General features: G+C 39.0%; 1 protein-coding gene and 1 long non-coding RNA gene across 4 annotated transcripts in view; one reads left to right on the forward strand and one right to left on the reverse strand.

Annotated features, from left to right (window-relative positions):
• Positions 1-353: 353 nt before the first annotated feature.
• The window catches only part of LOC137490516 (uncharacterized), a 62884-nt gene continuing 37760 nt past the window's right edge, over positions 354-25477 (reverse strand). The window contains exons 9-15 of one of the 2 annotated variants that reach the window (XR_011010093.2): positions 23571-23651; positions 3001-3088; positions 2186-2269; positions 2011-2065; positions 1836-1911; positions 1585-1761; positions 354-1247 (exon numbers count right to left, since the gene is read on the reverse strand). This is a non-coding gene — a long non-coding RNA (uncharacterized lncRNA). Of the gene's footprint in view, positions 1248-1584; positions 1762-1835; positions 1912-2010; positions 2066-2185; positions 2281-3000; positions 3089-23570; positions 23652-25477 lie in introns of both variants that reach the window. The other variant, XR_012400895.1, reaches the window with a different exon arrangement.
• slc17a7a (solute carrier family 17 member 7a) overlaps positions 10978-25477 on the forward strand; it is a 44922-nt gene continuing 30422 nt past the window's right edge. Inside the window, exon 1 of one of the 2 annotated variants that reach the window (XR_012400640.1) lies at positions 10978-11074. Coding sequence is in view for 1 of the 2 variants with exons in the window: in NM_001098755.1 (NP_001092225.1) it covers positions 11013-11074 (62 nt within the window). In the remaining variant the exon portion in view is untranslated. 2 annotated transcript variants of the gene reach the window in all.

The following is a 25477-nucleotide window of genomic DNA, read 5'->3' on the forward strand; positions in this document are numbered from 1 at the left end:
TATTTAGAGAATATTGTGCTGACTTTAAGTTAGGCTTTCTGGGAACTAGAACAAAATACCTGCTGAAAATGTTAAGAGTATAATATTTTAACAATGGCACAATTAAACGGGATTAGAATGTTTTAGAGATCATTTACCTGTCTTTTAAGAGAATGTTCTACACTCTCAGAAAAAAAGGTACAAAATTGTACCTTTTAGGGTACAAATGGCCCGTCACTGGGGTGGTACCCTTAAGGGTACAAATTTGTACCTCTATTTAAATGTACCTTTTTATATTATATAGCATTTTCAGGGTACTGACCCAGGCATTTTGATCCTTTGGTGACTGCTTGCACAAATAAATAAATAAAATATTTTGGTTCGCAGATGTCCATTTTTATTTATTAATGTAGAAATATTTCATTACAACTCACAACTGAATGTGTCAAGAAATAAAATTACACAGTAAATATAAAGCAGACATGTAAAACAGTAAAAAGAACAATTTAGAAAACAAATAAAAATTGTTCACTCACTGTACAGTATATAACCTACCCTTAATACAAAGACCACAAGAATACTGTTTAAGATTTATAAACACATTACACAGGCTACATCAAGTACTTCACTTTATAAAGTCCAAAGTATTTGTCTTTAGTCAGAATACTCAGTCATAATAAATAATTTGTCATCAAAATTTTCTCTGTATTTCAGAATGAAGGCAATGTTTCTCTATAAATTGCTTCAACAGTGCAGAAAACCAAATACATCAGTAGCCTCTTCCTTAACACCAGTAGATTACTCCTCATCATCCTCAAGTGGAGTTGTAATTTGTTGTAACACAATATGTGTTTATGCTTTTGATAAACATGACATGTAAAGCATTCATATCTGGAAAATGTTCTTTGATAGTCATTAGGACCACAAGTTATTTAAAAATTTGCTTCATGCAAGAATTACAGCAGTGTGCTGGATTAACTTGATTGTGATTATCCCAAGAGCATGTAGAGAAACAAAAAACAAGGTTGATCACTCTGGTAACTGGAGTAGATCGAGGCTCGTCACCGTCCACCGTTCATTCAAAATATTTCACAGCAGAAACATCAAGGTGTTCTTCTAATAAGATGGATATGTCATCCACATCATTAGCCCGGCCAATCGCAATCCCATCATCTCGGAAGACTGCCGTGACTCGTCTTGTTAACACAGTTGTCCAGTCGGTGGCCTCCTCCTGTACTTGAACTGTTGGATGTGGTGAAGATGGTTCACTGTAAATGACAAAGCAATAATTACATTAATATCAGTCACTCTATCACTGATGAAGAGAAAATCAACATGCATAGAAAGGAAAATAATTAATATTCACCGATTTAAAAAAAAAAGTATCACAGATTAAAAGACTAATATTAATTTCATTCATTCATTCAATTTCTTTTTGGCTTAGTCCCTTTATTAATCTGGGGTCGCCACAGTGGAATGAACCACCAACTTATCCAGCATATGTTTTATGCAGCAGATGCCCTTCCAGCTGCAACCCAGTATTACGAAACATCCAGACACACTTATTCACACACACATTTATACACTACAGACAAATAAGCTTACCAAATTCAGCTATAGCGCATGTCTTTGGACTTGTGGGGAAACCGGAGCACTTGGAGGAAACCCTCACAAACACTGGAAGAATATGCAAACTCCTCACACAAATGCCAACTGACCCAGCCGAGGCTCGAACCAACGACCTTCTTGCTGTAAGGTGACAGCACTACCCACTGCATCATCCTAATATAAAGAATATCAAGCATTATAAAATGCATTTATCACAGCATATACTAAACAGAAAACAACATACGCACCCGAGCACAACGAAATGTTGAAGTGTCTCGCTTAACAAGGCTGGGAACATGAGAAGTGCTGCTGTAAAATCAATTCCTGGAACATAAGATGTGGCATACAAACAAATATGAAGGAATCCATCCAAAGCTAGAATTTAATAATATTAATCAAGTGGAGAAAGTTTAGAAAGAGCACCTTAGAGTCAGGTCCACAGCATTCTTCAGTTGATCTCTCATCTTTCGATGAAAACCTAGAAAATAATTTTAAACATGTGGGTGTACATTTATTGTTGTTTGTAAGTAAAAACCTACAAATTTAAAATAGTATGTAAGCCATTAAAACCATGGTATAGATAATGAGACATACTTACATCTTGTAACTGAGCCATGCTTTCATATGACATGCCTTCATTGCTCTGATGTTGTTAGCCTGCATTATGTTGTTCAATCTTGTCCTGAAAGACAACTGGAAACTTCATAAACTTTAGGAAAGCAATAAGATAAAGCAATAACTATTTATTTATAGTATTTTATTTATATATAAGTATAACGTTAAACGATAGTAAAGCACCAACAATTCTGGACATGAGAGTTTGTGGACACTCCTCAACATTAATGTAACTTAGACACTGAAACGAACATTTGTACAAGCATACACACGCCACGTTTGTAACTAGCCATGTTTACATAATCAGTCGATTTGTCGGTGACAAAATTGTGATTTTTCTTCACAAAATGGCGGTGTATATAACCGTCTAAAATTACATTTCCGCGGTCAACCGTGGCTAGAAAATGGCCTCAAAATATAAAACATTATCGATAATTACAAATTCCAGTATTAATAACAAAAGGTTTTGTATCAAGGTATATGAAGACTTCAGTCGCGCCAGCTCCGGGCCACACCGCACATTACTCACGGCCCGATTCCGGTGCACGGTTACGGCAGCGTCGGCTCGCTTCTGCCGCCGCATCTGGCCCGAGTAACGATACAGCAGACGGACTCGGGCAGGCGAGAATCTAGCCGCAACTGGCCCAAGTGTATTTTGCTATCTGGGTTGCGATATTCCGCCGTGGCAACACTTATTAATAAAGCAGTAACGTAACGTAACATATAAGGCGCGAATACGTAACGTAGGCGATAAAGGGAACTTTTACACCGAGAAAACTAACAGCATATAGTACTTACCTTCTATAACGTTATGTCCCTCGGTGACTTCGATATCACGTTGTATTAACTTCTTTAATATGCTGCAGACATATTAGCAAACTCCATCCTGCAGGCCAACGTACACCAGCCAGTCCGGAGCACAAAGCGGGGGAAAGCCGATACCAGAGAGTCAGACAAAATCAACAGAACACGGCTTCACATGTAAAAATGAGACTGAAAATATATCTTTAATACATTCTTACCTGAAAAGTGTGGTCTCCAAAATAGACTTTTCTTTGAAAAGAGTGCGAAGTTCTGTGTAACGTTAAACAGCCAGCATACTCGACCGACCGCCTCAGTAACAAACACTACTATAACGTCTCAACAAGCCAAATTCTTAAAGAGACAGCATCACCACCTGTATGAAGATGCTGTCACTCTGCATGGTTCTTATTCTACATCCCATATATACTGTAGCATGCTAGAAAAGGTTTAAATACAGTTCCTGGTTGTTGTAGTTTGGCGTGTATTTATGTTGGGTAATGTAGGGCTTTAAGGGGCTGGATTATGGGAAAAAGGAGTCTGCGCACTTGAGAGGGAGGGGGCGGGTTTTCGAGAGATTGACAGGTATCTGAGGTTTTTCTTTGGTTCACAAGAGAGAGAGTTGTTTTATGTGAAGAGCTAAAAGGATTACTCTGTCTGCAACGTGCAAAAGTTCAATAAAAGACAAGTTTTGACTGCTAAACGCTTCCTGACCTTCTTCAGTCTGCTACACTGGTGTCGGAAGTGAACTGGATAGCCGCATTTACTTATTTTTCGTCCTGCAACCAACGCGATGTGGAAGAAGACCCAAGGAAAAATAAAGTCCGAATCTAAGGACCAAAGTCAAAGGTTTCGTGGGGCTCTGGATGGATCAATGTCGCCTCCTGAGCACTTGATTAAGCAGGAAGATCGATGGGATTCTCACAGAGCTCGTGTGATTGATGCCACGAGGCGGATGGCAGCAGACGCCGGGCTTTCGTTACCAGAGCCGAGTGCCGCCGAGAGTTACCGAACAGTCACGAGAGAAACAAACAAACATGGCGGCGCCCATGTTACAACGCGAGGTACTGATGAAAACAAACATAGCAGCCCCCAAGGGTTGGCGCTGTCGGCTGATGTAAATATACGCCGCGGCACCTTTGGAACCCCGCCGGGTGCGGATAAAAATGGACATGACGGCGCCCACGGAGCTGCGCTGCCTGACGATGTAAATAAACATGGCGGCACCCACGGATCCGCGCTGTCTGCCGACGCATATGAATGCAGTGGCGGCCGCGGCGCTACAGCTATAGTGACTGTTAAAACACCCAAATTTTCAGGCAAAGCTGATTGGGAAGCTTTTCATGCTCAATTTGAATTGCTGGCTCGAGCTGGAGGCTGGTCAGAGGACCGCAAAGCTCTTGAATTGGCTATGTGCCTAACTGACGATGCCCTGTCCTGCTTGTTACTTCTAAGCCCTGAACACAGACATGACTATAATGCACTTGTCGGTGCTCTGAAACGACGTTTTGGCCAATTTGAACAGTCAGGCCTCCTGCGTTCTGAACTGAATAATAGACGCAGGCTTCCTGGAGAGCAGCTGAGAGTTTTAGCAAACGACATTGAGAATCTGACTCGACGTGCATATGCCCACATGCCTCCCTCTGTTCAAGGGGAGCTTGCAAGAGACCAGTTCGTCCAGGCCCTGGCCCCTGTGGAGCTCCGCAGACAAACTCAACTGGCCCACCCACATACCCTACAGGATGCTTTGGAGATGGCTTTGGAGAGAGAAATTGTTTGTGGAACCCCTAAATTGGAAGAGAGTCATCACAATATTGTTCCAGTAAGGTCTGCTGTTGTGGGGGAGGGGTTAAGTGAAAGACCAGCCTGGGTCTCAGAGATAACTGAGTTAATTAGATCTGTGACACTTCAAGCCGAGCAACGTCCTCGCACGAGACCAAGGGTTTGTTGGGGTTGTGGTCAGACTGGACATTTAGTCAGACAGTGTCCTAATGTAGCGGGGAACCAGGGAAACGGCCTGGGGTCCGCATGAGCGGGGATGTGCGGACCCTCAACTCTCATCCCGACCATGAGACTTTTCCATCAGGGGTCAAAGGAGTGGGGCAAACGAAGAGAAAACATGTTTTGTTGGGGGAGGGGAAATATGGGCCCAAAGAGTCTGTAGTTGTGGTGGGTCGAACATGTGTTAGTGATTTTTGTCATGTACCAATTTTAGTAGAAGGAGTTCCATGTGTGGCATTGGTGGATACAGGCTCTACTGTAACGGTCTTGAGACCAGATTTGGTACCAACCAATGCCAGACTGGATCCCACCACTGTTCTGTTACGCACAGTGACAGGGGAACTTGCACCAATGAAGGGTAAAGGGGAGGTGGAGCTCACTGTCGGAGGGAAGACATTACAACATTCAGTGTGGGTGGCTACTGTCCAGGACCCCTGTATTCTCGGTCTAGACTTCCTAAGAAGTGCAGGCTGTAAGTTAGACTTGAAAAATGGTATGCTTTGTTTCGAAGGGGGTCCTGAGGTTGTCATGTCCACTGGAAATGACAGGGATATGTCTTTTACAGGCCTTCTAGAGGCAAAATCTTCTCATGGGAAGCCTAATGGGGGGGAACATATACCACACTTGCAAAACCACAACAAAGCTGACAACAGTCCTCAAGGGGTAAAGAACTCTCCTACTTCCTTAGCCCTTGCTCCGCCTGTGGTCTATCCCAGGGTGGCCCCACAATTCCATGACATGCAAGGGCAGGGAACCAGCACTCTGATTTCCCCTCTTGGGGAGGAGACAGGGTTGGGGGATTTGAGGGAGTTATGGTGTAAGAATTGTGAGGGCTTGGATGAGTGTCAGCAGAAGCAGTTTTGGGATTTGCTGTTTAAATTCAAACACTGTTTTGCATTTAGGGAGGGAGATGTGGGGCAAACACACCTAGTACAACATGAAATAGAGACTGGAGATGCCACACCTGTTAGGCTGCGGCCACGGAGGCTCCCCTTTGCACGACAGGATGCTGCTGATAAGGCCTTGACAGAAATGGCACAAGCAGGGATAATTGAGCCCTCCGAGAGTGCATGGGCTGCACCGGTAGTCTTAGTGCCTAAGAAGGGGGGCCAGTGGAGATTTTGTGTTGACTACAGACGCCTTAATGAAGTGACCAGAAAGGACTCCTACCCCATTCCCCGTGTCGACGAATCACGGGACCTGGTGGTGGGGTCCTCATGGTTCACTTCCTTGGACCTTCGTTCTGGCTATTGGCAGGTACCGCTTGCGCCTGATGCAAGGCCTAAAACAGCATTTTGCACCAGTCGAGGGCTGTGGCAGTTCCGGGTGCTCTGTTTCGGTCTCTGCAATGCACCTGCCACGTTTGCAAGGTTAATGGACAAGGTGTTGTCGGGTATTCCAAGGTCTGAGTGTCTGGTGTACCTAGATGACATACTGGTTCATGGTAGCTCTTTTCAAACCTCACTGGAATCCCTCAGTCATGTGCTGGTTCGTGTGAGTGAGTCTGGCTTGAAGCTGCACCCAGAAAAATGTAAATTCTTTAGGAAGGAGGTGACATTTCTAGGGCACAAATTGGGAGGACAGGGAATTGGCACAGTGGAAGAGAAGGTGCAGGCTGTGAGCAACTGGCCTGCTCCCACAACAGCACAGCAGCTTAAAAGTTTTCTTGGCTTAGCGTCATATTACAGGAGGTTTGTGGAGGGTTTTGCCAGCATTGCAGACCCACTTTTCCGTCTGCTGAAGAAGGATAAATCCTTTAGGTGGACGGAGGAGTGTCAGGATTCTTTTGCTGCCCTGAAACTTTCTCTGGTTACAGCCCCAATCTTGGCCCCCCCTGATCCGGCACTTCCTTTCATTTTAGACACAGATGCCAGCAATGTGGGTATGGGGGCAGTTCTCTCTCAGGTGGGGGCTAGTGGGGAGAGAGTCATTGCCTACTATAGCAAAGCATTCAGTAAGGCTGAACGCAGGTACTGCGTTACCAGGCGGGAACTCGTTGCAATGCTTTTTGCTGTGCGACATTTTAAGTATTACCTGTGTGGGTTACATTTCACAGTACGCACTGACCATTCTGCTCTCCAGTGGCTTATGTCATTTAAAGAGCCAGAAGGCCAACTGGCACGCTGGATTGAAGAACTTCAGGCGTACAACATGAAGGTAGTTCACCGTACAGGGTTGAGCCATGCAAACGCAGATGCTCTGTCTCGCCGGCCGTGTGCGATAGCTGGGTGTCGCTACTGCGACAAGAAGGAAGCCAGGGACCGAGAGCTGGGGAATGTTGATGCAGGGGAGAATTCTGCTGATTGTAAGTGTGGGGATACACTGGTGTGTGCAGCAATGGAGGTTGTGGGCATAGAGGACTGGAAGCGGCTGCAAGAGCAAGATGTAGACCTGCAGCCAGTAATTCAGTGGGTTCAAGCCCAACAACGACCTCCGTGGGAGGAAGTGGCTATTATGTCACTGTCAACAAAAACTTTATGGGCCAAATTTAAGGGCTTGCGTCTGCGGGATGGTGTGTTGGAGAGAGGGTGGAAAGACCCCACCACTGGAGAGGAAAGGTGGCAGGTGGTGGTACCAAAAGTGTTGCGTGAGGGGGTTATTGGGGCTTCTCATGGTACAGTGGGGTCTGGACACTTTGGTGTTTCAAAAACACTTAATCGAGTGAGGCAATGTTTTTACTGGGGGCGGGTAAGGAGAGATGTAGAGGATTTTTGTCGGCGTTGTGATGCTTGCACTGCCCGTAAGGGTCCCCCTGGTCGGTCCATTGCTCCTCTTCAGCAGTTCCCTGTAGGAGGGCCAATGGAGAGGGTGGGGGTAGATGTAATGGGCCCATTCCCACGCTCAGAGAGGGGTAACAGGTTTGTGTTGACGTCTATGGATTATTTTACAAAATGGCCAGAGGCGTACGCACTGCCTGACCAAGAAGCTGAGACAGTGGTAGATGCATTAGTGGATGGGATGTTTAGCCGTTTTGGGGTCCCTGAGTCCATCCACAGTGATCAGGGCCGGAACTTTGAGTCACGTGTATTTGCAGTTATGTGTGAAAAACTGGGGATCCACAAGACAAGGACTACCCCTTTACACCCACAAAGTGACGGTCTTGTCGAGAGATTTAATAGGACTCTGGCAGAACAATTAGCCATTGTAACTGAAACCAATCAGCAAGATTGGGACAGGCACTTGCCTTTTATTTTAATGGCATACCGATCAGCTGTGCAAGACTCAACTTTATGCACTCCCGCCCTTTTAATGTTGGGCAGAGAAATCAGAACGCCCGGGGAAATGGCTTATGGAAGGCCTCCTGATGCACCTGCTGTGCCACCGGGCCCTGAGTATGCAAGTAGGCTTCAGGCCTCTTTGGAAACCGCTCATAGTTTTGCAAGGCAACACTTGCTGAAAGCGGGGATCCGACAGAAGCGGAATTATGACTTGAAAACGAAAGGGCGACACTTCACAGCGGGAGAGAGGGTGTGGGTGTACAGCCCACAGAGGAAGAAGGGCAGGTGCCCTAAACTTGATGCACAGTGGGTGGGGCCTTGCATTGTACTGGAGAGAATTGGGGAAGTTGTTTACCGTGTTCAGATGCCACCAAGAGGCAGGAAAGTAGCGGTGCACAGGGATAGACTGGCTCCGTACAGAGGGTGTGCTTCAGCAGATACAGTGCTGGCCTCTCCTACAGTTATGCCTGTTCTGGAGAATGAGGCGGGACACGGGTTGGGTAGTTCTAATACTATAGATGTCCTCCTTGAAACTACACCAGTTCCTGAGCTACAAAGTTCACATTCTGGTGGCCCTGTTGCAGATAGGGGCTCACCTCGGTCTCAGAGAGTCAAGAGGCCACCAAGACGTCTCCAGGACTATGTTTGTTCCCTCGAGGTCGAGGAACTTTGTGAGGAGGGGGCAGTGTAGCATGCTAGAAAAGGTTTAAATACAGTTCCTGGTTGTTGTAGTTTGGCGTGTATTTATGTTGGGTAATGTAGGGCTTTAAGGGGCTGGATTATGGGAAAAAGGAGTCTGCGCACTTGAGAGGGAGGGGGCGGGTTTTCGAGAGATTGACAGGTATCTGAGGTTTTTCTTTGGTTCACAAGAGAGAGAGTTGTTTTATGTGAAGAGCTAAAAGGATTACTCTGTCTGCAACGTGCAAAAGTTCAATAAAAGACAAGTTTTGACTGCTAAACGCTTCCTGACCTTCTTCAGTCTGCTACAATACTATAGGGACTTAAACAGTAAGCAAAGACCAGTATTTACGTTTTTAATGATTAAAATTACATTTAATTATAAATTAAATTATTAACATTTTTGAGAAAAAATGTAATTTAAATACATGAAAAAAATTAATTATTAAAATATTTAATTCAATCAATTTATTTATTTATTATATTTTTAAATTATGTATTTTAGTATTAATGTTTAGTATTAATACATTTAAATTAGTGTTATATAGTGTCTTGATCTTATCATAAGCTGAGGGTACAATTTTGTTCCTATAAGGAAACAAAATATATAATTGTACCTTTAAAGGTGCCAAATTGGTCCTTTACGGTACAATTTTGTATCCAAATGTGCTATAAAAGGTACAAAAATGTACCTTTCAAACCTAAATCTGGACATTTGTACCTTTATAGCCCATTTGGGTACAAAATTGTACCCTAAGGACCAATATGGGACCTTTAAAGGTACAATTTTATATTTTGTTCCCTCTAGGAACAAAATTGTACCCTCATTGTACCTTTTTTTCTGAGAGTGTAGGAAGTTTAATAAAACAATACCTTGAAATGTTATAATAATGTTAAAGTATAATGTTTCAACAATGTTACCACTAAACGGGTTTAGAATGTTTTAGAGAATGTTTACCTTATCTTTTAAAAGAACATTCTATGAACTAAACTAAAACTAGCCTTATCCTCTTAAGGCCCGAGGGCTTTTTTACATGCATTTTTTATTTCTCATGGGCTTATTGGAACCTAATTAAAATAAAACCTATAAATATCATCTTTTGATATGATGTACTTTTAGAGAAGAATGATGTCCTTGTGTGGACTTGTGGTCCGAATTTACATAAAACACCTTTTCCTGACTGTTTTTAATGCATATATAACATATAAAAAAAAAATTTTAACATGTTTTGACTAACAGAGAGTAAAAACAACATTGGTTGCCCATTTTGGACAGCTGAAAATAGGGTTTGGGACATTTCATATGCTGCAAAACAGTTACAGGATGACACTGTATGTCTGTAACAAAATATAAAACATTTGAAGTATTTTAAATAGCCACTTAAGAGCTAAAATGTGCTGTCCATGTATGTGGCTACTAACAAGGTTCTAGCAGCATTACTACCAAATGTGGTTACAGTTTTAGAGAATGTTTTTCTATTTTTTTAAAGAATGTTCTGAGAGGTGAAATAAAACAATATAGGCTGAAACGTTATAATAGAGTATAATGTTGAAGCAATGTTACTTTAAAACGTATTTAGGATGATAGAGTGTGTTTTCCTACCATTAAAAAAAACATTCTGAGAACTTAAAGAAAACTACCCACTAATAATGTAATAAGAATGTTAGAATATAATGTTAAAAATTGTTAGCAAACATGGTTAGAATGTTAGAAAATGTTTTCCTATCTTCTAAGAGAATGTTCTGGGAACTAAAACAAAACTACCTGCCGAAAACAGTAATGCAACATTGCTTGGTAATACTCTCAGAACATGTAGATAACGAAAAATGTTGAGCTGGGTTCCCGAAATCCACTCAGTAAAAACTGTAATATGCAAATAAATTTCATATTTTTTCATTTGTGTTAGAAATGTTTGCAACTTAGCACATAGTGAATTAAATAGTGCCACATTAGCATATTCAAACATTACATTTTATTAATGTAACCAGAGAGAGAGAGAGAGAGAGAGAGAGAGAGAGAGAGAGAGAGGGAGAGAGAGAGAGAGAGAGAGAGAGAGAGACTCGGGCGCGCGCGGGACAGGAGCACACCGGTCGGACTCGAAAGTCGCGAGGATGGAGATCCGTCCGGACCGCTTTAAAGCCCAGGCAGGGAAAACTTTGGGGAAAATACACAGGTGAGCAAATACTGTATTTCAATGCCTTCAAGGAACTTTTCTACTTTCAGAAGTAGTTTTATTTCTTTAGGCTGCTCGTTTAAATGGTGTCTCTCGGTTACGCTGCGTTTCTTCTTATTGTTTTTATTAGGATTGAACATACATCAAGTAAAGTTGTATGTTTAAAGTAAAGTTTGGAGTTGAGTTGTTAAGCAAAACATCTGTAATGGATGAAAAAGGGGGTGAGAATCTGTGACAATGTTGTCAGGAGAACAGTATATTAAATTAAATCAAGAGGATTTTAGCCCATAAGTGTTTGCTTCTTCTCAGTTATGTTCCTGCTTGATGAAGTCAGGTGCAAACAAACCCTTGTCGTGATTGAATCTCAGTCAAAGGTGTTCTTATGTAATCAGTTTGTACGTAACGCGTCCACTCTGTCCGATTGAGAAGATTGTCCAGATGGATCAGATTAGGTTTACCCGCTGCCGCAGACATCCGACGACTGGCGTTTGGCGTTTTTCTCTCTCCCTTCATTTTTCTCTCTGGTATCTGTGCGCGTGAGCGAGTTCGCATTTCACATGAACTCCATTATTCCACCTGAGCGTCAGGTATAATCGCGCGCATCACCGCACAGCACGCGCGTCCCGGGACTCACAAGCCCTGATTCCACGCACTAGTTCATAAAGCGGAGCGCGCTCAAAGAGAACAGGAAGTCATCCTGACCACTGACCAAATTTGGACTTCTTACGTCATGAGTACTTAGTAAGACACGTATTAGATGTAAATAGTCAATAATAAAACATATTATTAGTTGTAATTGCATTATGTTTATTATTATATAGTAGGTCTACTATGTATAGTATATTGTATGAAAGTTTTTTTGTGAGAGAAAAAAAGTAATTATTTTATTAATCAAATTGTGCAACACTTTGAAATGTTGGTACATTAGTTTATATTAGTTAATGTATTTATTCATAACATAAACAATATTGTACAGCACATCAATCATAATCCATAAACCTTTATAATTTTATTTTAAAATGTCTTTGTAAATACATTGACTACTGAACAATTGTTACTGTATTTATTTTTAACAAGTGTGTGTAAGAGCCAAGGAAGTACATTTGGCTGATGGGGGTGCCTTTTAAATACTTTACTGAAGCCTGTTAAGTCGATATCCATCTTAGGCACACATTCTGACTGGACGAACTGTCCTAAAGGTCAAAGCACATCCCAATTAAGTTTTACTCGGAAAGTGTTTGATAACCACTTACATCATTATTCATTCATTCATTTTTCTTCAGCTTAGTCCCTTTATTCAACAGGGGTCACCACAGCGCAATGAACTTATCAACTTATCCAGCATATATTTTACGCAACAGATGCCCTTTCAGCTGCAACCCAGTACTGGGAAATGTTGATACACTCATCCACACACATACACTCTGGCCATTTTAGCTTATTTAATCCACCTATAGCGCATGTCTTTGGACTGTGAGGGAAACCGGAGCACCCGGAGGAAACCCACGCGAACACAAGGAGAACATGCAAACACCAACAAGACAACATATAACATACATGCACATTAAAAATCTAATCCCTAAAATACCCCCTAATATAAATGCGATTCCATAAAATCAATAATTTAAAACAATAAAATACAACGTGCCCCCACTGCCCTCTGTTATGCCAACCAATCCAGTTATCTTAATCTTTGACCGTCCTACCCTACTTGCTCATTGATCAATTTAATTGAAAAAGGAACAAAAGAATGTTTATTTCTATTATACTTGCATAATGTATTTGGTTTTGCTGTTAAAAAAAAGAAAATAAAAAAAGGTGCTGTTAATTTACTCGCCCTCAGAAAATGTTTATTTATTAATTTATTTATTTGTCTTTTAGTTTATCTTATTTTTTATTAAAACTATGGTCCTTGATGATTAATAAATTGCAAGACTATTGTTAAAGGCATTTTAAGAGGCAAAAAAAAATAAATAATAATAAATAAATAATACAAGCAAAACATGAATATCAGTGACTCCTACACCGATTCTCTATAAAATAAAATTATAAGCCTGTGCAAGAAACAGAGCGACTGTTTTGCTTCATAAGACCTTAATGTTATCACAAGGTGCTATACTGTAAAAAGCCATTACTTACGTTACTTAAGATGAAGTAAACCCTTTGCTTTTGCGATTATTTGACGTTGCTTTAAAAGAAGTGTAAACCTGTTGACTTAAAATGATTATTTATACTCAAAAAAATATATATTCAACACACGTATTTAAAATGAGCTGAATCAACACAATCCCTGAGCTTTCGTGGGACAACTTATTTATTTTATGTTCAATCCGCTTACATTTGAAAAACATTCATTCATTTATTTTCTTTTTGGCTTAGTCCCTTAATTAATCTGGGGTCGCCACAGCGGAATGAACCACCAACTTGTGCAGCATTTGTTTTACGCAGTGGATGTCCTTCCAGCTACAACTCATCACTGGGAAACATCCATACATACTCATTCCCACACATACATTATGGACAATTTAGCTTACCCAATTCACCTATAGCGGGAAACCTGTGGGGGAAAACGGAGCACCCGGAGGAAACCCATGCGAACGCAGGGAGAACATGCAAACTCCACATGGAAATGCCAACTGACACAGTCGAGGCTCGAACCAGCGACATTCTTGCTGTAAGGCAACATCGCTACCCACTGTGCCACCCGCTTTAATGTTCAGTACTTAAATTTGTACAAACTAGTTCACTTAATGGATTTGTGTCAGGACAACATGAAGGAATTGTGTGGAACTCTGCATGTTTTACAGTGTACTTTGTGCATAATTCTAAAGATTAAGTTAAGTCAACTTAGCATTTCCAAGTTGCTACAGGTTTACACTGTTACACACAATTACTTCATGTTGTCCAAACACAAATCAATTAAGTTAACTTTTTTTTACAAATGTAAGTGGATTGAACATAAAACAATTAAGTTGTTCCAAAAAAAACTTACGTGAAATGAGTTGGAAAAAACACAATTCTTAAGTTTTTTAAACAAGCAGCAAAAGTCATTTTTGAGTATACTCACCTTGTAAAGTTACTATGCTTTTTTAGAGTGCATGGGTATTAATTTTATGTTGCCTGTATATATTTTTTTAAAATTATCAAACTGCAAATATCTAATGGCTTATAAATCACCAAGAAAGAAGATTTCAGCTAAAAACATTAAACTTATATTTTTTAAAAAGTCATCTACAATTGGTGCCATAAAGTAATGTAAATTAACAGTAAAAAAATTATGATTGAAAATACACATTTTGTTTATGCGCATACACATCCGTGGGATTTTAGGTAGCAACTAAACATTTAAATCCAGCCCTGAAATAGCCCATCAGAAACACACATACACACCCACCCACACACAGCTGTCGTCCCTACAAATCCCTGAACGTCCCCCTCCCCATCAGACCCTCGTCCCTTACACACACACACACACACACCAGCTCTTGCCTTTGTGCGCACACTCACGGGATTAAACAAACGGCAGCACGCGACTCCCACTTTTTCACAGTGCTGCACGTGAGATTCACAGAATTGTTGTAGCTGGAAGTGAGTTTAAAGCGAGACATTATGCAGGCAAAATGCTGCTTTTTCATGCATCTGTCAGTTTTAGGCCCTTCGCAAAATGTTATTTTTCTGTCTAATGTTAATAAAAATTTCCAAATTACAATTGAGGGGCAAATTACGCTATCATACATCCGGCGCAACAAGGCGCAAGACGTGTTTGGCACAATTTGTTGCTATTTTCAGACTAGCGCAACAGTAATTTTCATGTTTTGGGCCGCGTTGTTTAAATGGTAAATTCTTTTTTGCCGCTCTGTGGACTCATGGCTGTGCTGGTCTAAAATAGAGGCGTGTTAAGGCACATTGTTGGTGTGTTACTATTTTTTAAGTAACTGTAATAAACTGCGCTATTGACCATCTGAAAGCTGTTATAAAGTCCAGCGCAGAGTGCATGAGTTATGCACCTATGCAGGTCCAAAATGCTTACGCATTGCTTATTACACACAGGATGTACAGCAATACACAATTATCTTTATATATGAAAAAAGTTAATGGATTAACATGTTACAAACATTATTATTTTCTACATAAATATAAAAACCACTGCCCCCATGCCTTCTCCACCTCGGTGAGATTTTTCAGTTTATTCATGACAATTTGGATTCATATAATGTTATTATTTTTGTTATTATTATTTATTATATATGCATATTTATATTTGTTTAAATAAAAACAAATTTAGATTTGCCCACCTGTCTGGTTTTGGAGACGTATGCATTATCATATGGGGCATAAGAATAGCATGTGTGTTTGGAGTTTTTTGACCCTTACTTCGTTATTATTGTTCATTTACTCATTGGCAGGAAATTAGAACTGAATTTAAAAACAGTTTTGAAACAAATCTTTGAGCCTAACAAACAAAATTAATTATGTAGGCGAATGGATGTCTTCAGCGGAGTATGCACAACATTGTTTTCTCACTCAAGTAAAGAGTCAAAGTAAAGAGAAAGTAAAGAGGCCGAATGGAGGAGGCTCATTCTCTATTCCCGTGCTGCAGATGGTTTGTTTAACTGTTTTCTCACCAGTGAAGCAATCCATGTACAAAGTCCGCCATTTAATGTGCCATGGCACAATGCAACTGACTCTTAAAGGGAATGGGAGATGAGACTCTAATTGGTTTAATGCACGTTATTTTCAAAACACACCCATAACTCATTAAGAGAATAAGCACAACCCTGTTTGACCATGCGCTGTGGCGCAGAGAGTATTTTTCCTTCCTTAAAATAGCAAAACTGGATTCAGACAGGCCCTTAATGCCATGCACTTTAGATTATGCGCCTAGATCGTAAAAATTTAGCCCTGAGTGTTTATTGCATACTTTAACATTTTGTGTCTGCAGATTTCAATTATAATAAATATTTTAAAGTTAGTTTTTGTTTGCAAAATCAGCCATATAGCTGTGAAAATCTGTGGTGTTTAACATGGTATGACATGTTCAGCAACATTTGATTAATTATAAGTATTATTACAACTTGAGTGTCTGAGCTCCCAAAGAGCACCGTATTCACTGCGTTTCATCTTCTGAGGTTCAAGCTATTCATTCAATGAGAAAAAAAGCCCACAGTGGCTTCTCCTACCACAGCAAATACAGTTTTTCTTTTTGATATTTGACGCCAGTTTATCGGAAGCAGTGATTTTGTTCTCTTTCACTCACTGGATTGAAACGGTGCTTTATTAGCAAATGTTTTATGTGATATTCCAGGTTTGTAAAATAAATGGAAACATAGCAAATGGTAACAGCCAAATTGCATGAAATCTTCTAAATTCTGATTTGTGCCACTTTCATATGTCGTCACCTTAGAATTATAAGGTTCTATCTGACATTTTCGTCAAAATAGAGTTATTGATAATCTTATTAAATGACAACTTTTTTACATTATGGGAAGTTTTTTTTATAAGTTGTTTCCATTTTCCGACTTTTTGTTTAAAAAACAAATGTTATACACATACTGTTTGCTATAGAATGCAAAAACTTAAAAGCTCAGTATCCCAAAATTATTCAGAACGCAGATAGAACCTTTTAATTCCAAGGTGACAATGTGGTATTAAATTTGACACAGGTCTGATTTTTTACAATATGATCAGCGTGAACTGTTATGTTGGAATCCATGTGACATTTTTTTATTTTTCAATTGACGTGTCATCATTCTACTCTGACAGCAGCTGCTTGCTAACTTTTGATGAGTGCACTTCAATAGCGGGGTCAGTCGAGGCTAAAAGACATGATCACAACGGTCTGATTTTAATGTTCAGTGTGTCACATAATCAGCTGTTAAATTCAAATCTGCTATCACGTGAGCCAGAAAAGACACACACCGGTTAGAGGACACAACTGTTCAATGTTTTCAATCATATTAAACTCATTTTAGCTTACTTTAGACACTGAAATACACATTAGTATTATCGAAACAACTATTTATAGTTCATAAAATACAACACTGTCATCTGCAATATATAAAAACATAATCTGGCAAAGTGCTTTATTCGCTAATCAGTATACAGATTATGTATACGACGTACAACTGAGGAGGCATTTAGCAATTCAACAAGAAGAGGCAATGCACACGAGAAGTGCTAGTTATACAAAAGGAACTGTTTGTGCTCAGAGAATTAGGTGCTAGAGTTAAGAGGGTTATTATTTATTTACTTTTTGTAGAGAGAGAAAAGTGTTTCTACAGGTGGTTTGTCAAGCCCACTCATATGTGTGAGTTAAACGTCATAAATGCATGTTTTTGCCTTGCTTTTGTTTTTAGAGAGATATGGAGTATTTGTAAGAAAGTGTCTGGTGCAAGTATCAGTTAAAATGACAAAAAGATGGGAGAATTTGTTTTCTACAGGTGGTTTGTCAAGCTCACTCACCTGTGTGAGGCAGACTTCATAAATGCACAATGTTGTTGTTTTTTAGAGAGATATTGAGGGATTGTAAAAAAAAGCTTCTGGTGCAAATGTACAAAACTGGTGCAAGTATCAGTTAACATTTTCTACAGGTGGTTTGTTAAACTTGTGTGAGGGACACTCAGAATTGCATTATCTTTTTCATGTCCTGTATTGGGGGAAGTTTACACTGAGTGCAATTGTTACACTGATGAAACAGATCCTAACCAATACACTTCAGTTCAGTTTTTCTATATGTCTCCACCTCGCAGGTTCACACAGGGCACTGAAATAATCCTTTGGCATAGTTCAAAAAAACAAATGTTTCCTATTGCCAATTACATTTCATTGCAGTTGTTTTTTTTTTTAAATCACGCTGCATCATGCTTTTGTGCCCTTAAGTATTTATTTCAGTGTTACCCAACCCTGTTCCTGGAGGCACACCAACAGGACATATTTTGGATCCTTGTCTGGCCCATTTACTTCAGGTTTTGGATTCTCTTGTAATGTTCTGATGAGTTGATTCAGGTTTGTTTGATTAGGAAGAGGTTGAAAATGTGTATGTTGGTGTGCCTTCAGGAACAGGGTTGGGAAACACTGGCTTATTCTATGTGTAATTAAATGCTTAAGCAAATGTTTCGGGAAGCAGGTTTTAGACATTTATTTGTCAGAAATGAAAATAAGGCACCTTATCACTAAGTAAATGAAGCCGGTTGTGCTACCCCATCCCATACCCTCCCCCTTCTGGTGGGCGTGGCCAACAATATGATGCGTTGCACTCTGGCTCTATACTAAGCATTGCAATTCACTCCATTCTTAGTGATGAAAGTGAACCGTCTTTGTATAACTACAGTCTTTGGCTTGGGTTTGTGTCTTCCTGCTTCTTGTTTGTTGCTCAGTCTTGTCAACTGAGAAATTACAGCATGCTCCAGGCTTAAATCGAACATACTAAATACAAATAGCTTAGTCCGCACACTGAAAGTCTCGATGTACTCTACTCCTTTTAAATATAGTATGAAAGTCTGTCAGAAGTTCGTGCTGGAAGTAAAGTGCTGATGTGGATTTCTGACTCCCTTCTTTAAGCCGTGAGACTCTGTGTCCCTGATATTTTCTAGAGAAAGCATCAGCAGCTGATTAATCATTTAAAGCTCAGCGATGCATCTTCTCCTACTGTTTCAGCCACATCACACCTGCAGTTTTCCCTCTGTCATCCGTATACTCCATCCCTCCAGCTCACGCTTCGCATTCTGCCTCTCCTCAATCAGCAGTGCATGACATTTCAGCCCCATGGAACTTACAGTAGATACTCCTAAAATCTCTATCTATGTGCATCGCAGGAAAAGTCATTCTTCTGAAACATTAATAATTTGAATTCACTTGCACTTAATTATATTCTGTTTGATCGAAAATACACAGTATATGTATCATAAATTAACGGATGTTTTACAAATATTTTTACTCTAAGTAAAAATATTTTGGAAATATTTTGATTTGAAAAAGCATATATTACATTCTGTTTTCTTTATTTTTTATTTTTATATTATATATATATAATCATAAAATATACAGTATGATATGTCTATATTTAAATATTTATGTTTATATATCAAAATACACTTTATTAGGTACACCTGTCCAACTGCTCGTTAACAAAAATTTCTAAACAACCAATCACATGGCAGCAAATCAATGGATTTAGGCATGTAGACATGGTCAAGACGATCTGCTGCAGTTCAAACCGAGCATCAGAATGGGAAAGAAAGGTGATTTAAGTGACTTTGAACGTACCATGGGTGTTGGTGCCAGACTGGCTGGTCTGTGTATTTCAGAAACAGCTGATCTACTGGGATTTTCATGCACAACCATCAGTAGGATTTACAGAGAATGAAAAAGAAAAAATATCCAGTGAGCAGCAGTTCTGTGGGTGAAAATGCCTTGTTGATGCCAGAGGTCAGAGGAGAATGGCCAGATTGGTTGGAGCAGATAGAAAGGCAACAGTAACTCAAATAACCACTTGTTACTACCAAGGTATGTAGAAGAGCATCTCTGAACGCACAACACGTCCAACCTCGAGGCAGATGGGCTACAGCAGCAGAAGACCTCACCAGGTGCCACTCCTGTCAGCTACGAACAGGAAACCGAGATTACAATTCACACAGACTTACCAAAATTGGACAATAGAAGATTGGAAAAACGTTGCCTGGTCTGACGAGTCTCGATATCTGCTGCAACATTCGGATGGTAGGGTGAGAATTTGGCGTCAACAACATGAAAACATGGATCCATTCTGCCTTGTATCAACAGTTCAGGCTGGTGGTGGTGGTGTAATGGTGTGGGGGATATTTTCTTGGCACACTTTGGGCCCATTAGTACCAATTGAGCATCGTGTCAATGCCACAGCTTATCTGAGTATTTTTGCTGACCATGTCCATCCCTTTATGAACACAGTGTATCCATTTTCTGATGGCTACTTCCAGCAGGAAAACACGCCATGTAATTAAACACAAATCATCTCAGACTGGTTTAATATACACGACAATGAGTTCACTGTACTCAAATGGCCTCCACAGTCCCTAGTCCTCAATCCAATTGAGCACCTTTGGGATGTGGTGGAACAGGAGATTTGCATCATGGATGTGCAGCCGACAAATCTGCAGCAACGGCGTGATACTATCATGTCAATATGGACCAAAATCTCAGAGGAATATTTTCAGTACCTTACTGAATGTATGCCATGAATGATTAAGGCAGCTCTGAAGGCAAATGGGGTCCAACCCGGTACTAGTAATGTGTACCTACTAAAGTGGCCGGTGAGTGCATGCATGTTATATTTATGTTATATACTGTAAGTAAATGTTTATATAGCATAAATATAGCATACATTTTTTTCATATTGCATCATAATCATAATTTTTTATGTTGCAGGTTTGTACAATAAATGTAAAAAAGTAGTTTAGTTGTAAAAACTGTATTTTATGATTAAATATTAATTTATAATAAAAATGATATAGCATTTTTATCATATAAGTGTGTACTGCAGCAAAAACAGTCCAACATTATAAAAGTTAATTTCTTTGTTCCATAATAAATGTAATCTGCGCACTTATTCTCACTCAAAAAACAAATATGATAGTTAAACAAAAAATCATTGAAGTTATAAAATGAGTAAAAGTAAATTAATAAAATAAAATAATTTAAAAAAATAAAATACTGACACTTCTGTCTCATTAGTAACTAAAATGTTATTAGTTATGTTGGAGGTTCATACAATACAAAATAGAGTTTTGTTGTTAAAAAAACATTATTTTATAACTATATAAAAATTATTCATCATAAAAAATGTAATTTTAAAGTGTGTGCTGTGGTAGAAACAATGTCATCTGCGCACAAATTCTCACTCAAAAAGGTAGATAAACAAAAAATTAATTAAAAATAGGCCACAACTAGACTAGTTGCCAAATAGACATATTTACAGACTTTATATGTGTAGTCATTCATTTCTGTTTATTTGATGACTAGTCTAGTTTTGGCATATTCTTGGACGTCTATTAGATTCTTTACAAACAGCCCAAATTTAGCCTTGTTTTAGCTAAGACGACTATGTTTAGACACCTATTAGACATCTTTTAAAAACAGAAAATGCTTGCTGGGTAATTTGCACGGATAGATTTTTACAACAGTTTGTTGTTTCGGTTTCACATGTCGACTATTGCCTGCTTATTTGAAAGCATGTGAAGGTCAGACTGCTGGGATGTGTGCGTGTGTAAGTATGTGTGTGTGCATCTGAATATGCGTGTGTATGTGTGTGCGTGTCAGGAGGGGGGGAAGTGTCTCCCCAGGTGACACAGTCCCACCGAGACCCAATCTGTTCAATAGACGCAGGGGAGGGTCAGAAGAGTTTGCCATACACACACACACACACACACACACACACACACACACACACACACACACACACACACACACACACACACACACACACACACACACACACAAGAACAGAAAGAAATGATGTAGGGGAGGGAAAGAGATTTGTGGATCAGGTTTTAATCTGTTACCTTCACACACAGCACCATCAGAATTAAATGAAATTAACCAAACGGGGTCAAAACAGCAAGCGAACACCTCTCCGAACATGAAACGCCAGGAGAACAGAAAGTCAAGATGATAAAAGGATGATGAACCTGAACGTGGATGAAGTGATGGGTCGAGAGAGAGGGGGGGAAACTGTGGGATTATGTAATTTTTTTACTGTTGTGCTTCATCCTCTTACAGCGAGATTAAATGGGGAAAGAGTGCATGTGTGTCAGTGTATGTTTGATGTGTTCGAGTGAGCAGAAGAGCTTTGGTGCCAGCAGAAATCTACACACATCTCACATATCAACGGCAGTCAATCGATGAATTTGATATTCGACAATAGTCACATTTACTGCAAACCACACAATGGATTTGTAATTGAATTTTAAATTTGAACTTATTTATTTGATGTTTATTTGACATTGACCTTAAAAAGGAAATGTGTTGTGAGTCAGGCTTTAGCAAAAACTGCTATTGTTCACCTGCAGTCCCTGGACAGGTACATGTAAGCCTGTTGCAATAATCAATATATTGACGTTTTGCACAACACATGACATGACCTCAATCATTTTTGGTGATGTAATATACAGTTAAAAAAACTGAATCTTAGTAGCAGATTAACGAGAGAGATTTTTTGAGAAATTCTCATAACTTTTCTTAAAAGTCAAGTTTGCATACAATAAGATTATCATGCCTCTGAAAAAGCTCAGATGATGGTGTCAAGGTTTTAAAAGTTTCTAATTGGCTAATTGAAAACATTTGAGTTAATTGGAGGCACAACTATAGAATAGTATTTAAGGAAAACCTCAAACACACTGCTTCCTTTTGTGACAATATGGGAAAATCAACAAGCCAGAATCAACAATAAAGGGGAAAGCTTACAAGCCTAGGAACACCATCCCAACTGTGAAGTATGGGGGCGGCAGCATCATGTTGTGGGGCTGTTTTGCTGCAGGAGGGACTAATTCACTTCATAGCGTAGATGGCATCATAAGGAAAGAACATTATGTAGAAATACTGAAGCAACATCTCAATACATCAGCTAGGAAATTAAAACTTGGCCGCAAATGGGTCTTCCAAACAGACCGTGATTCTATTCATACAGCCAAATTAGTTAAAATGTGCTTTAAGGTCAACAGAGTGAATGTATTTGAGTGGCCATCACAAAGCCCTGATCTCAGTTCTATAGAAAATTTGTGGGCAGAGTTGAAAAAGCTTGTAACACTATATTAAAAGCACTATATTATTTATGATAAATTACTATACACTCTCAGAAAAAAAAAATACACCTGGTACAAATAAGTTTTGTACCTTAGTAAAAGTTGTACCTTATATAGTACAGAAAAGACCTCTTATGATACTGTTTATGTACCTTTTATGGGACCATTATTATGAAGGTACACAATTGTTCTCTTAAGTGTTGGACAACTCCTTCTATGAAAATAAATATGACTAGAAAGGCAAAGTAATTTTATGAATAATTTCCACATTAAATCATGAATAATCATTTAAAAGCATATGTTTAAAGAAACTCGTAAACATTTATTATTAAGTTCTATAATGCCAATCTATTGTACATGGTAGAATGTGTTTCTGTAACATTTTTTGTGAAAAGTGTTGTGAAATGTTTGGCAAAAATAGATTTTTTTAATTGATGGTAAAGTATTTTGTATTCTTTATTGTATGTGCATTTACACACAAAGCAAAATGTATTTGATGTTTTAAGCTAATCATTGATCTGACAATCAGATAAACCTTGACTTATTTAAAGAATTTGTGACTGGTTGAATATTTAAAGAAATCTCTAATTATGTACTCATTCAATGCTCTCTTTATGAAATACTTCTTTGTAATAACTACTTACTTTATGGCTATTAAAATTAATATGTTTTATGAAATATAATGCATGAATGGAGTTCAGATGTTTGTCATGTGACCCTACCAGCATCAATTATGTGTCCTGTCCGTCACAGCTCCTCTCCTGTGGCCCCAACTCAATAGATGCCCAATCTCAAAGTATACACTACAAAAACAACAACAAAAAACATTTGATTGTGAATAAAAGTTGTTAACCATTTCATTGATCATGTATGGGGTAATACTTTATTTTGATGGTCCATTTGAGAATTAGTAGACTGTCTGCTAAATATCTGTTGATACTGCTCCTTCAACAGACATTTACCTGACTATAAGAAACTTTGCAAGTACATGTCAACTTACACTAACTATAACCCCAACCTAACATTCCATTTACAGTATAATCTAATGAGAATTAGTTGGCATGTAGATGCAATGCAACTCAAATTTCACAAATGGACCATTAAAATAAAGTGTGAACTCACATACAAACAGCAAGCAACATTCTGGGAAAGTTTTTTTTTTTTGTTTTCTTGAATTACATTTTTTTTACAGTGTAGGACATTTCCGTTGGATGTATTCTGACTTACAGTGCAACAATTTACACATACTGTATTTGTCTACTTTATATTGATAAGTACAAGTATTAATATTCCAATACAGATAATATTATTAAATTCATTCCTTCATTTTCCTTTGGCTTAGTCCCTTATTTATCAGGGGTCGCCACAGCAGACTGTACTGCCAACTTTTCCAGCATGTGTTTCACGCAGTGGATGTCCTTCCAGCCGCAACCCAGTACTGGGAAACTATTCTTAAACTAATAGCTGAAAACAACAAACAAATAGATAATGTACCACTTTTGTTAGGATTCTGAAGGACACTTTAATATTGCAGGATGATGAAGCTATGATAGAAAGAGAGAGAGAGAGAGAGAGAGAGAGAAGTCATTGTATGTAGTTTAATATTTCGCATTGATTAATTTTAGTTACAGTTTTTGTACATTTCTTTTATCTTAGAGCATTGATTTATTAAAGATTTAAGAAAATCTGGAGTACTATTTTTTGAGATTTTAACAGATTTGTGTGTATTGATCATCAGTTAACACAATGTTGGGGTTTAAAAAAACATTTGGGGCAGGATCAAAATCGTTTGCGTATCACGAATCTGCTAGTGGAGTGATGACACGTTGGTTTCTCATTATTATTCATAATGGAGTTTTCTTATCCTATGAGAAGAGCCTGCTTCTTTATTATTCATGAGAGCACGTGCTTTCCAACGACAAGGCAGACCTACCAAAGGTGTGAGACCCAATGATTGGCGGAGACCATGTCTGTGCACGGCAAGGGTTGTATGTTTTTGTTTCCATGGAAAACCATGAAGTCCTCCTCATTTAGTGTTTATATGAACATGATTTTCTCTATGATGATAGAACAAATTGTGGTTATGAGTATATGAAATTACGAATTACACATGTAGCAGGACATTAAATTACTTACTGTTTATTTCTTTGCATTTTAACTTTGTAAGCTATAAAATCATGGGTCTCACAGTTTGTCTCATTTTATGAGTCAACTGACAACAGTTGTTCGCTCCGCTCTTTTTCCCCTGCTCTGCCGGCCACGCCCACTCTTTTCTCAGAGCTCCATGCCTATCTCTGGGCATTTTTGAAAAAAGAAAAAAAAAAAAGTGTTTCATGGCCATTTACAGTTGATTTGTTAAATTTGAGTTATTTTGTGCTTGAGTTAAAGTAAACTAATTGAAAATGAGAAGTGTTTCCTTAAACAGGTGAAATGGGAAAAAATGCTTTCAGTTACGGTCTACTTTATTTATTAATTCATTCACTTTCCTTCAGCGTAGTCCCTGATTATTAGAAGTCGCCACAGTGGAATAAACCGCCAACTATTCCAGCATGTTTTATGCGGATGCCTTTCTAGCCATAATCTAGTATACCCATACTGACTCATTAACACTCATACACTACGGCCAATT

The sequence above is a fragment of the Danio rerio genome, chromosome 3 (assembly GCF_049306965.1).
Source record: "Danio rerio strain Tuebingen ecotype United States chromosome 3, GRCz12tu, whole genome shotgun sequence".
Taxonomy (NCBI): domain Eukaryota; kingdom Metazoa; phylum Chordata; class Actinopteri; order Cypriniformes; family Danionidae; genus Danio; species Danio rerio.